At 39.7% G+C, this 14,222-nt stretch overlaps 1 protein-coding gene across 2 annotated transcripts in view; it reads left to right on the forward strand.

The window, feature by feature from the left end:
• Positions 1-14,222, forward strand: part of MTOR (mechanistic target of rapamycin kinase) — a 165,689-nt gene that overhangs the window by 36,761 nt on the left and 114,706 nt on the right. Inside the window, exons 21-25 of one of the 2 annotated variants that reach the window (XM_058304419.2) lie at positions 6,617-6,784; positions 7,024-7,136; positions 7,480-7,642; positions 8,730-8,822; positions 9,480-9,626. In XM_058304419.2, the coding sequence (XP_058160402.1) occupies positions 6,617-6,784; positions 7,024-7,136; positions 7,480-7,642; positions 8,730-8,822; positions 9,480-9,626 (684 nt within the window). Of the gene's footprint in view, positions 1-6,616; positions 6,785-7,023; positions 7,137-7,467; positions 7,643-8,729; positions 8,823-9,479; positions 9,627-14,222 lie in introns of both variants that reach the window. The other variant, XM_058304418.2, reaches the window with a different exon arrangement.

Genomic DNA, 14,222 nt, shown 5'->3' on the forward strand with positions numbered 1-14,222 from the left:
GTTGTTGTTGTTGTTGTTGTTACAGAAGTTGTAGGCTTACGAAAAGATCATGCAGAAAATACACAGTTCCCATATACCCCCTTTCATACAGTTTTCCCTATCATTAGCACTTTGCATTAATGTGTACCTTAGTTAAAATTGGTGAAACAATATTATTATAATTATACTATTAACTATAATTTGTAGTTAACATTAGGGTTCATTTTGTTTTGTAGTGTTCTGTGGTTTTTAAATTTTTTTATTCTAGTAACATCTATGCAAACTTTAATTTTCCCTTTTAATCACATTCAAATATATTAGTGCAAATCAGTGGTGTTAATTACATTCACAATGTTGTGCTACTATCTATTACCAAAATCTATCATCTATTACCAAAACATTACCATCTCCCCGAAAAGAAACTCTGTAATAATTAAGCATTAACTCCCCATTCCCAATCCCTACCCTGGAAGTTTCTGATGCAATGAATTACTTTATTCTAATTATTTCATATCAGTGAAATGGTAGAATATTTGCCCTTTTGTGGCTGGCTTATTTTGCTCCACATCATGCCTTCAGGGTTCATCTATATTGTCACATGTATCAGAACTTCATTCCTTTTTATGGCTGAATAATATTCCATTGTGTGTGTGTGTGTGTGTGTGTGTGTGTGTGTATGTATATGTATATGTATGTGTATATGTATATATATACACACCACATTTTGTTTTTCCATGATGGACACTTGGGTTGCTTCCATCTTCTGGCAATTGTGAATAATGCCACTTTGAACACTGGTGTGCAAATATCTGTTCGAGAACTGCTTTCAGTTCTTTTGGGTATATACCTAGAAATCGGATTGCCAGGTCATCTCGTAATTCTATACTTAACTTTCTGAGGAACTGTCAAACTGTTTTCCACAGCAGCTGCACCATTTTACATTCCCACCAATAATGAACCAGTGTTCCTGTTAATCCACATCCTCTCCAACACTGGTTATTTCCCTTTTTTTTTTAAATAGTAACCTTTCTAGTGGGTGTGAAATGTATCTCATTGTGGTTTAGAACTGCCTTTTTCTAATGGCTAATGATGTTGAGCATGCTTCCGTGTGCTTATTGGCCATTTATATATCTTTGGAGAAATGTCTGTTCAAGTTTTTTGCCTGCTTTTTAATTGATTGGTTGTCTTTTTATTGTTGAGTTGTAGGAATTCTTTTTGTGTTCTGGATATTAAACCCTTATCAGATAAGTGGTTTCCAAAGATTTTCTCCCATTATGTAGGTTGCCTTTTTTTTTTAATTATAATATGTCTTTATTATAGATTAAGCAAGCTTTAAGAAATAGCTGTTTGCAACACAATGTACTGAAAATAAGTCTTAATTTCAGAATTGTTTTGTATTGCACTAAAGGAACTACAGGATGGTTATACAATATTCTCATTTTTTTTTTAAGATTTTTTTTTTATTTCTCTCCCCTTCCCTGCCCAACCCACCCCAGTTATCTGCTCTCTATGTCCATTTGCTGTGAGTTCTTCTGTGTCCACTTCTATTCTTGTCAGCGGCACCAGGAATCTGTGTCTCTTTTTGTTGCGTCATCTGGCTGTGTCAGCTCTCCGTGTGTGCAGCACCACTCCTGGGCAGGCTGCACTTTTTTCGCACTGGGCGGCTCTTCTTAAGAGGCGCACTCCTTGCGCGTGGGGCTTCCCTACGCAGGAGACACCCCTGCATGGCAGGGCACTCCTTGCGCACTTCAGCACTGCACGTGGGCCAGGTCATCGCACTGGTCAGGAGGACCTGGGTTTGAACCCTGGACCTCCCATGTGGTAGGCGGACGCTTTATCTGTTGAACCAAATCCGCTTCCCCTCATTCTCTTTTGAAAATCTAAGATACTTGCAAATTCTTAAGAACATGTTTACCACCAGATTAGAACAGTAAATATAATAACCAATTTCTTAATAAATATTCTTAAAAATAAAAACACATTTAAAATGGCTTTAAATGCATTCTTCACAAGTAATTCGGTATATATTTTTATATCATATTCTCTTATGCTTAAGAATTAAAGCAAATATATTACTCGGATGGAAATACTGGAAATCTCTCATTCATGCAACATACAGGGATAATATTCAAGTCAAGCAGGGTAGAAATTCCACTCTTATTTTTGTAAATTTGTCCATGTATAATCTGCATGATAGACAAGGAAACTCATGACATTTCCCACAGTTCAGGTTTACATTTTCAGTTCATCAAAAGAACCTGATAACTACAACTAATTTATAAGTAGGTGACATTTCAGTAAAGTCAAAATGAGCCCTACAAGTTCCTTTAACAAAAGTGTCCAGTGGTCTAAGGACAGTCAGTAATTAAGGTAGTCATTCAGAAGATTATGGCTGTTCCTTAAGGCATGCAAGTTCAAACCTGTCAACACCAAAAATAATCATTTTCTATTAATTTTTACATAATTCCATTTAAATTCTTTATCCTAGTATGACACATGAAAAATCTTTCCACAAGCAAAAATGTGGAAACATTTAAAAAATGAGGAGTCATTTTTTAAAGTAACTGATCAGATTCCATAGGCTACTCTTGAAAATGGATCTTGCTGGATAGAAACCCTCCATTTGGTGGCTTTTGCATGCACTTAACTGGACCAGTTCTTCTGTGTGTTGTTCTAAGAACTCACCAAAACATACATCATGCCATATAGGTAGTAAAAAAATGCTAGGAGATAAAAAACTAATTTGCACCATCCTTCTTTCTGACAATATGCTAGAATATCTGCGTTCATGATGGTTGTAGGGTCACAGAGTCCTGGTGCACTCATTACTGGTCTACTCACATACCTTCAGATATGATATGCCGATACAGGCATATTGAGGCCCAGTGTGAGCCATTCTGCTGCACAAAGAAACATGACACAGAAGAAAGCATGGATAAGGTACGCTGGAAGTACAAGTTCGGGCTGTTACACTGGTCTATAGGATTATTGTAGTCAGTCTTCAGTTTATCAAATGCTATCACATGCCAGATGGCAAAAAGATATGCACAGTGGTGAGCAGCAGTGCCAGCATGCAGCAGAAGGCCACAAATGTGAATAAATACCATGGATGGGGTGGAGCAGCATGCAGCACTGGTGGCAGCAGAAAAAGGCAGTGCAGGGCCATCTCTGCAGGTTGTCTTTTTACCTTCATGATGAAGTCCTTTGATGGACAGAAGGTTTTAATTTTTTAAAAATTATTATTGTCCTCATTTTTTTTAGATTTATTTTTTATTTATTTCACTCCCCTTTCCCCCTCCCCCCATTGTCTGCTTTCTGTGTCCATTCGCTGTGTGTTCTTCTGTGTCTGCTTGCATTCTTGTCAGCGGCACAGGCAATCTGTGTCTCTTTTTGTTGCGTCATCTTGCTGTGTCAGCTCTCTCTGTGTGCAACGCCACTCCTGGGCAAGCTGTGCTTTTTTTGCATGGGGCAGCTCCCTTTATGGGGCACACTCCTTACGCGCGGGGCTCCCCTAACACAGGGGACACCCCTGCGTGGCCTGGCACTCCTTGTGCACATCAGCACTATGTGTGGGCCAGCTCACCACACAGGTCAAGAGGCCCTGGGTTTGAACCCTGGACCTCCCATGTGGTAGGTGGATGCTCTATCAGTTGAGCCAAATCCACTTCCCCAAAGTTTTTAATTTTGATGAAGTTCCATTTATTTGTTTTTTCCTTTTGTTGCTCGTGCCTTTGGTGTAAAGTCTTAAGAAACTATTGCCTAACACAAGGTCTTGAAGTTGCTTCCCTATGTTTTCTTCTAATTGTTTTATAGTTCTGACTCTTACATTTAGGTCTTTAATCCATTTTGAGTTCATTTTTTGTATATGGTATGAGGTAGGGGGTCTGCCTTTGTTCTTTTGCATATGGTTTTACAGATTTCCCAGCACCCTGTGTTGAAGAGACTGAACACATAGATTTGAGGCACAGAGCCTCACCTACAAAATACAGCTTTCATTTCGTCCAAGACAGAGAGAGTGCAGCAGGAGCCCTTCCTTTATCTCTTGATCCTGGGCATTTTAATGAGCTCCCCCGAGCCCAGGAGAACAATGGTCTTTGTGAACGGTAATCTGACTGACATCCCTGGGCAGGCTGCCTGGCTTTTTTAAGGTAGAGAAATCCCTGTGAAGAGCAAATGGTAATATAGCTGGGTGGTAGGAGGCTTTCTCTAAAGAAAGCAAAGTGTGGTCCAAGTGAATGAACAGAGACTCTGTAGAGGCCATAAAATCTGTGGTGTTTCTTTGGCAAAGTTTTTTTTACTCGAGAAAATAGATTTTTCAGATGGAATTCTTCCCTCTAAGCAGACAGAAAGAAGGCTTTAGCAGCAGTCTCTAGTTTGATTTTTACTTTCTAAACTGTTATGCCTTTAAGAAAAAAAAAATAGGATTACCTTATACTTACTTATAAGGCCCTTCACCTAAGAAGTTATCCCTTTTATCATTGAGTTCTACTCTGAATTATTTAGGGGCCCCAAGAGTATGACTGTCCAAGTGTTGCCGTCATTAGCAGAGTTTCTATTATCATTAAATCCCCCATTCTGGAAATTTTAAAGAATGTGGTAGGCAACTCTTTTTTTAAGTTGATTTAAAATGACAGCTCTTCCTAGAGTCAGAGTCTTAGACCATTTTGCCTTGTAGTAGTACCAAAGCAAGATCTGTGGCCAATTGTCCAATTTTATTTTAATAACTTAAGAGGCATTAATAATGTGGGTGTAGAAAAGTGCTCATTTTGTGGCACCATCCACAACTGAAAGTGGTTTAGGTTTTGAGGAAGAGGATGGGCTTTCAAAAATCATTGACTGAGTAAAGACATAGAAGAGGATCTAGTAGACTTTTAGTATCTTTGTCTTAATTTGCCAAAGGGCTGCTGATGCTGCTGAGCTCCCTGTCTTCCCTTTCAAAATCTTCCGTCTCCCAGAGCTCAGCTGTGAGCAACAGGCATAGGGCTTGTCTCTTTTCAGACCTTTTCTCTCGGTCTCAGCTGCTCTGCTTACTGAGTTCAGCTGTGAGCTATCAGGTATATGGCAGGGCTCATCTCCTTGGCCATGGGCTGCTCCGTGGGCCCAGCCTCTTGGGGGCTTTGTGCTTAAGGATCCTCAAGTCCTTTCTCACATGGCAGGAAAACAATGGCAGAGCTCCCTTTTCCTATGTGTCTCTCTGTGTCTCCATTTATATCAGACCCAGCAAGAGGGCAAAGACTCAACCTAAGTCACACCCCACTGATGTAGTCCAATCAAAAAGGTCTCACACCCACAGGAATGGATTAGTTAAAAAACATACTCTTTCTGGGATTCACCAAATTCAAACTGTCTCAGTCCTCTTCTGTGTATTATACAGTACATGTGTTTTAGTGTCTCCTTTAACCTAAAGTATAGTCAATCAATCATATATTCCACCAAGTTAAATAGTATCTTTCTTATCAGTAATAGTTTACATTGGTAAATTACTTCGTGGTTTTCTAAAGTCTTTTCCCTTCTGTATCTCATTTGTTCCACAGCTGTCCTGTGAGGTTAGGAAGTCAGATGTCAACCTTGTTTTGCTGATGAAAAAAAGAACAGCCCAAAATAAAGTCATTTACCCTTGGCTTATTCACTTAGTAAGAAATAGAGCCAGATCCACAGCTCCAGGCACCTGGCTTCAGTCTAGTGATGTGCCTAAGTAACCTGTGACATGTCTAGTCTTTCTTCTTGGACTGTACCAGTGGTGCTTAGCACAGCTTCTTGCCTAAGATAGACCCCTGGTGGATGTTTGTTGGAGTGGTGTATTCACTAAAAATCCATCTTCCAGTCCTGCTAATATAGTTAAGCAATGATAGATAATGGCCAGGAATGTTAGATACAGTGTTCCATTTTTGTGGCTCATTTAACATGGCTTCAGTCTTCCTAACCAGTGGGGACAGACATCAGGTGTTATCTAGCAAAGCCTAAAATATAGGAAAGGTAAGAAATCTGGATAACACTGGAGTCACCCTATAGGAGAGGTCAGGTGGTACCCAAAGTAAAATATCCACCTTGGACAACTTTAGGCCTCTTAGAGTGATTTAGATTTAGTCTTTTTTTTTTTTTTTTTTAATTCTGTAAACATGTTTGAATGGCTTGAGTATGCCAGATGCTCTGATACATTCTGAGGAGACAGAGATGAATCAGAAGGTTTCTTGCTTTTAAATAGACTACTGTCTAGTAGAGGAAAGGTGACAAGATTTAGTATCGCCAGTGCTAAGAAAAAAAGAATGTGAAACTTAAGTGGATAATTTAGGAGACTAGGAAAGCCTTCACAGGATAAATGAGGCTTGAACCAGATCTAGAAAGACAGGGCTTAACTGAGTGGAAAATGGGTTTCCAGGCAAAGGGAACAAGCAGTATGAGCAAAACTCAGAGAAGTGAGATAACCTGGGGATATTTGGGGAAGTAGAGTTTAATTTGTTCAATATGGTATTACATAGGGTACAAAAAGGGTGCCCAGTTAGAGGCAGATAGGGAAGGAGTTCTGCTTGGGGCAGACCATGCTCACTACATTTTTACTTCTTTTTGGTCATCCCAGTTCCTTTTTTCATATTTCAGCACAACACCTGACTTTGCTCCTCTATTTCAACCCTCATAGGAATTCTGGGTCATGAACACCTCAATCCAGAGCACGATCATTCTCCTCATTGAACAAATTGTGGTGGCTCTTGGGGGTGAATTTAAACTCTACCTGCCTCAGCTAATCCCGCACATGCTGCGCGTCTTCATGCATGACAACAGCCCAGGCCGCATCGTCTCCATCAAGGTGAGTAGCTAGAGCATCCTCTGGAGAGATTTCTAGCTTCCATCAGAGTTCCTGGATGATCAGCTAGAGACTGGACTCTGTTCTGAGTCACAGGGTGATGCCCAGTCCACAGTACTGAATACAAAGAACACTAATATACCTGATGCTTGCAAGAAGTCCCCCAGAATTTTGAATTATCCACCCATGTTCATTCCCTTAGTGCATTTGTTCATCAGCCATGCCTTTGCTCTTTTTTGCAGCTCCTGACGGCAATCCAGTTATTTGGTGCCAACCTGGATGACTATCTGCATTTGTTGTTGCCTCCTATTGTGAAGTTATTTGATGCCCCGGAAGTTCCACTACCATCGCGAAAGTAAGTCCCTGTCCTTTGGCACTAATACTCAACAAACCTGCAGTGTTTTGTTGAAGATGTCCTTTTCTTAAGTTCCCAGATCATCTTTATATTTATATATTTATTTATTTATTTATTTATTTTTTTAAATTTCAACTGCTGTTCATTTTAGCCCAGAAATTCCCCAGAATTATGCAAGTCTTAACTCTCCCCAGCCCACTGGAATATATTTTAGATCCATGTACCCAAAACACCTCAGATGCATTCTTTCCCATTCATTGCTAATTGCTAAGGTAACCCTCAGCCACTCCTTTTACTTTGGGACCGTCTGTTAGCACTTACTGTACATTAGCAATTGTTGTAGGGCAGCGTTAGAGACAGTGGACCGCCTGACTGAGTCCCTGGATTTCACTGACTATGCCTCACGGATCATTCACCCCATCGTTCGAACGCTGGATCAGAGCCCAGAACTGCGTCCCACAGCCATGGACACACTGTCTTCACTTGTCTTTCAACTGGGGAAAAAGGTAATTCCAGAAGGAGTCCTAAACAAACATGTATTGGTCTCTAGGTCTGGGTCACCATCAGAGACCATGAAATTATCTGCTTTTCTCTTTCGTCATTCATCTAGCAAAAATTTAATGAGCACCCATGTTAGCTAAGGGCTATTCTGGGGACAAGATAGTAAACAGAATAAAGTCCTTGCTCTCACAGTGCTTACATTCTAATGAAGCAAAGCAAATAAACAGTTTGTCTCACAAGAGTGATAGGGATGAGTCGAGAGAGGTACTGTTCTTTTAGGGTAGAGGGGGAAGGCACCTCCGATGAGTTGACCTGTGAGCAGAGTCCTTAGTAGAGTAAAAGCCCCAGCCTGGAGAGGGCCATGCAGGCAGAAGAAATAGTAAATGCAAAGGCTACAAGATGGGAGCTGGCTTCAGGGCATGGCCAGGAGAGTGGTATGACTTTAGAGGTCTGAGCAGGTGGCACAGTATTTGACATTGAAGTCACAGAAATAAGGGCAGGGATGAGGGGACTAGATCTTATAGACTAGTGGTTCTCAAAATGTGATCCCTAGCCAAGCAGTATCCACGTCACCTGGAAATTTGTTAGACATGCAAATTCTCAAGCCTCACCCCAAACCTACTGAATTAGAAATTCTGGCTGTGGAGCAAAAGCAGTCCCTGGCTTTATATGTCCTCCAGGTGATTCTGATGCCCGCTAAAGTTTGTAAATCATTGTTGTAGACCATTGAAAGTATTTTGGCTTTTACTCAGAGCAAGACTGGAAATCATCCTTCAAGGATTTTGAGCAGAGAAGTAATATGAGCTGACTTAATATTTTAAGATGATTACTTTTAGTGTTGTGTGGGAAAATAGAATGTAGGGGCAAAGGTGGAAGGAAGGAGAGAAAACTGTTAAGAGTCCAGATGAAAGATCAAGGGGACTTGGACTAGGATAATAGCAGTGGGGGGTGGTAAAAGGGATGCTTCTGAATACCGCAAAACTTTCCAAAAACCCAGAAGAAACAGCTGTAGTAGATTTGGCAGTAATATCCTTTCTCTACTTTCCAGTCTCCGAAGTAATAGTTTCTTATCTCTTCCCCCTCCTATTATAGTACCAAATTTTCATTCCTATGGTGAATAAAGTTCTGGTGCGACACCGCATCAACCATCAGCGCTACGATGTGCTCATCTGCAGAATTGTCAAGGTGAATTACACTGTTTCTTTTGCAAAGTCCCCATTCTTCCCTAATTGATGTTGTTCTTACCACCTTGGCTTTGGGAATAAATCTTGTTTTTTTTTGCTCTGTGCTAAGGTTTGGCAAGTATTTCTATAAAACTTTGTGGGCTATACAGTCTCTGTTACTCCTTAGCTCTGTTATAGCATGAAATCAGCCATAGGCAATATGTTAATAAATAAACATGGCTGCATTCCAGTCAAACTTTACTCAATGTGCACAAAAATGCAAATCTGATATAATTATGAAATCTTAATCTTCTTTTGTTTTAATTTTCTCCCAACTGTTTAAAAATGTAAAAAAACATTCTTAGCTCACCGGCCATACAATAACAGTCAAGGGCTGCTTGCTGCTCCTTCTCCAACCACTTCGGTTTTACCATTGGTCACGGCATTTAAATAGTTGAATGCTAATACTAAGTTTGTACTTGTCAGTGATGGGGTGTGACCAGCAAAGACAATCTGGTCTACCCTGCAGAATATACTTTCCAGGATTTGTTTTGTACATCCATGTAACTTTTTACTTCCAGAGATGTCAACCTCTCTGGGTGTAAGGACAGTTTCTACTGGGGGTGGGGGCTGCATGTTATTGGAGTCACAGGTGTTTCCTCTAAACCTCTGGTTGCAGGGATACACCCTTGCTGATGAAGAGGAGGACCCTCTGATTTACCAGCATCGAATGCTAAGGAGTGGCCAAGGGGATGCCCTGGCTAGTGGACCGGTAGAAACTGGGCCCATGAAGAAGCTGCACGTCAGCACTATCAACCTCCAGAAGGCAGGTTCTTTGTTTCCTGGGGAACTTGGGAAAGAGAGCCATGTTTGTCTCCCCTGTTTGAAACTTGCAGTTCCTCCACCTTCAGTTTAAAGCAAGTAAAAACTAGCCAAAGGAAATTGATACCATGAATTTAGGAAATTTCCTCTTATTCAGGTATCTGAATTTTAATTTAATAATATATATGTAGTTTATGAATTAAAGGAATTGTAGGATTACAGAAAAATCATTCAGAAAATACATTTCCCATATACATTCCCTTATGAATGCAGTTTTTCCTTTTATGAGCACTTTGCTTTAGTGGAGTATCTTTGTTTCAATTGATGACACAATATTAGTTTAATTATAGTCCATGGTGTACATTGAGGTTCACTATTTGGGTTGTGCAGTTCTATTTTTTAAAATTGTAATTCTAGTAATATATATCACCTAAAATTTCCTCTTTTAACCACCTTAAAATATATAATTCAGTGGTGTAAATTATATTCACACTGTTGCTACCATCACCACCATCCATAACCTCTGTCACCCCAAAAAGAAACTCTGCATGAATTAAGCATTAACTCCCCATTCCCTGTACCCCCCCCCCCCCCCCCCCGGTCCCTGCTAACCTGTATTCTAGTTTCTGGCTATGGATTACTTTATTCTGATTATTTCATATCAGTGAGATCATATATTTGTCCTTTTGTGTCTGGCTTATTTCACTCCACATGTCCATGTTGTTGCATAAAGAACTTCATTCCTTTTTATGGCTAAATAATATTCCATTTTATATATATACCACATTTTGTTTTTCCATTAATCTGTTGATGGACGCTTGGGTTTCTTGCATCTTTTGGCAATTGTGAATAATACCGCCATGAACATCAGTATGTAAATATCTGTTTGAGTTCCAGATTTCAATACTTTGGGTGTGTACCTAGAAGTGGGATTGCCAGGTCATAGTGTAATACTGTGCTTAACTTTCTGAGTAACTGCCACACTGTTTACTACAGCGGCTGCACCATTTTATATTCCCACTAACAATGGACAGGTGTTCCTTTTTCTCTACATCCTTTCTAACACTTGTTATTTTCTGATTTTTGTTTTTGTTTTGTTTTGTTTTTTTGAGGTGCCAGGGGCCAGGGATTGAACCTGGGACCTCATGTGGGAAGCCAGCAGTCAACCACTGAGCCACATTGGCTTCGCTGAGTTGGATTTTTTGTATGTTTTGCTTGTTGTTTGTTTTTATTTTTTTCAGGAGGCACTGGGAACTGAACCTGGGACCTCCCGTGTAGTAGGCGGAGCTCAACTGCTTGAGCCACATCCGCTCCCTTTTTATTTTAGTAGTATCCTTTCTACTGAGTATTAAATGATATCTTATTGCAGTTTTGATTTGCATTTCCCTAATGGCTAATGATACTGAACATGTTTTCATTTATTTATTGGCCAATTGTATATCATCTTTGGAGAAATGTCTGTTCAAGTCTCTTGCTTAGCTGTGGGTTTTTTCATATATGCCCTTTATCACTTTGAGGACGTTTCCTTCTATTCCTGTTTTTTTTAAGTGTTTTTATCAAGAAAGGGTGCTATAATTTGTCAAATGCCTTCCCTGGGTTCAATTGTGAATGATCATGTGTTTTGTTTTGTTTTTTTCCTTCCATTCTGTTAATGTGGTTTAATACATTAATTGATTTTCTTATGTTGAACTATCTTACATACCTGGGATAATTCTTACTTGATCAAGGAGTATAATTCTTTTAATGTGCTGTTGGATTTGGTTTGCTAGTATTTTGTTGAGGGGTTTTGCATCTGTATTATAAGAGATATTGGTCTGTAATTTTCCTATCTTGTGGTATCTTAATCTGGCTTTGGTATTAGGGTGATATTAGCCCTAGAATGATTTACGAAGTGTTCCCTCTTCTTCAACTTTTTTGAAGAATTTGAGAAGGATTGGTGTTAATTCTTCTTGGAATGTTTGGTAAAATTCACCATTGACACAATCTGGTTCTGGGCCTTTCTTTGTTGGGAAGTTTTTGATTACTGATTCAATCTATTTATTTTTGGTCTGTTGAGATCTTCTATTTATTCTTGAGTCAGTGTAGGTAGTTTGTGTGTTTCTAGCAATTTGTCCATTTTTTCTAGGTTATCTGCTTTGTTGGCATATTGTTGTTTATGGTATCCTTTTTTTTTTTAAAGATTTATTTTTTTATTTATTTCTCTCCCCTCCCCCCCATCAGTTGTCTGCTCTCTGTGTCCATTCGCTGTGTGTTCTTCTGTGACTGCTTCTATCCTTATCAGCAGCACTGGGAATCTGTGTTTCTTTTTGTTGCATCACCATATTGTGTCAACTCTCCATGTGTGCGGCACCATTCCTGGGCAGGGTGCACTTTCGTGCTGGGCGGCTCTCCTTACAGGGCGCACTCCTTGTGTATGGAGCTCCCCTACACAGGGGACACCCCTGCGTGGCAGGTCACTCCTTGCGCACGCCAGCACTGCGCATGGGCCAGCTCCACACGGGTCAAGGAGGTTTGAACCCAGACCTCCCATGTGGTAGGCGGATGCCCTATCCATTGGGCCAAGTCCGCTTCCCTAGTTGTTCATGGTATCCTCTTAAAATCCTTTTTATCTCTCTGATATGGGCAGTAATGTCCCCCCTTTCAATTGCAAAATTAGTTATTTGCATCCTCTCTTTCTTTTGTCAGTCTTGCTAAAGATTTTTCTGTATCTGTTGATGTTTCCAGAAAAAGCAACTTTTGGTTTTGTTGATGCTCTCTATTCATTTTTTATTCTTTATTTCATTTATCTTGGCTCTGATCTTTGTTATGTCCTTTTTCCAGCTCACTTTCAGTTTAAATCTTTTTTTTTTTTTTTTAGGTACCAAGGCCAGGGATTGAGCCTGGCACCTCATATGTGGGAAGCTAGCTCTCAACCATGTTGTGTCACAATGGCTTTCATTTATTTGCTTGTTTGTTTTTTGTTGTAGGAGGCACTGGGAATCGAACCAGGTACCTCCCGTGTGGGAAGCACATGCTCAAATGCTTGAGCTACATCCTCTCCCTCAGATTAATTTTGTTCTTCTCTAGTTCCTCCAGTTCTGAGGTTAGGTCTCTGACTTGAAATCTTTCTTCTTTTTTAATATAGGCATTTAGAGCTATAAATATCCCTTGCAGCACAGCCTTTGCTACATCCCACAAATTTTGGTACATTGTGTTTTTGTTTTCATTCACCTCAAGGCATTTCTTCATTCCCGTTTTGATTTCTTCGTTGACCTGTTGGTTGTTTAAGAGTGTATTGTTTTAATTCCACATATTTGTGAATTTTTTATTTCTCCCTCTGTTACTGATTTCTAGCTTCATTCCATAGTGGCCAGAGAAAATACATGGTATGATTTAAGTATTTTTATGTTTAATGAAACTTTTTTGGAAATAATACATATGCACTTAAGAAGAATGTTTATTCTGTTGCTGTTGGATAAAGTGTTCTATCTGTTAGGTCTAGTCTATTTACTTATTGCTCTTCTGTTTAGATATTCTGTCCATTCTTGAAAACAGATGTATTGAAGGCTCCTACTATAAATGTAGAGTTGCTTATTTTTCCTTTTAGTTTGGCAATATATGCTTCATATATTCTGTGGCTCTGCCATTAGGAACATATATTTTTATAATTGTTAAGTTTTCTTGTTGAATTGACTTTTAAAAAAAAATTTATCAGTATATAGTGACTTTCTTTGTCCCTTGTAATTGTTTTTTACTTAAAGCCTATTTTATCTGATATTAGTATAGCTACCTCAGCTTTCTTTTTGTTAATATTTGCATAGAATTTTTTTCCATCCTTCCACTTTCAAATTATTTTTCTTTTGTTTTTCTTTCTTTTCTTTTTCTTTTTTCTTTTTTAGGAGGTACCGGGACTTCATATGTGTGAGGCAGGCACTCTACCACTCAGCCATACCCACTCCACTATCCTTTCACTTTCTTTTTTTTTTTAAGATTTATTTTTATTTACTTCTGTCCACTCATTGTTTTTTGCACTTGCTCTCTGCTTTCTATGTGTTCTTCTGTGTCTGCTTGTCTTTTCTTTAGGCAGCGCTGGGAACCAATCCTAGGACCTTCCAGAGCTGGAGAGAGGTGCTCAATCTCTTGTACCACCTCAGCTCCCTGGTCTGCTGCATCTCTTATTGTCTATCCTCTGTGTCTTTTTGTTGCGTCATCTTGCTGCACCAGCTCTCTGCTCAGGCCAGCACTCCGTGCAAGGGCCAGCTTGCCTTTACCAGGAGGCCCCGGGAATTGAACCCTGGACCTCCTATATGGTAAACAGGAGCCCAATCACTTGAGCCACACCCGTTTCCCTCCTTTCACTTTCAATTTACTTGTGTCTTTGAATTTAAGATAATTACCTCGTAAACAGCATATACTTGGGTTGTGCTTTTTCACCTACCCTTTTTTTTTTTTTAAAAAAAAGGGGGGAAATATTTATTTATTTATTTATCCCCACCCCACCTCGTGGTCTGTTCTCGGTGTCCATTTGCTGTGTGTTCTTCTGTATCTGTCTTCTCTTTAGGTAGCACCGAGAACTGATCCTAGGACCTTCCGGAGTAGGAGAGAGGTCCTTAATCTCTTG

This window comes from Dasypus novemcinctus, chromosome 9, assembly GCF_030445035.2.
Source record: "Dasypus novemcinctus isolate mDasNov1 chromosome 9, mDasNov1.1.hap2, whole genome shotgun sequence".
Classification (NCBI taxonomy): domain Eukaryota; kingdom Metazoa; phylum Chordata; class Mammalia; order Cingulata; family Dasypodidae; genus Dasypus; species Dasypus novemcinctus.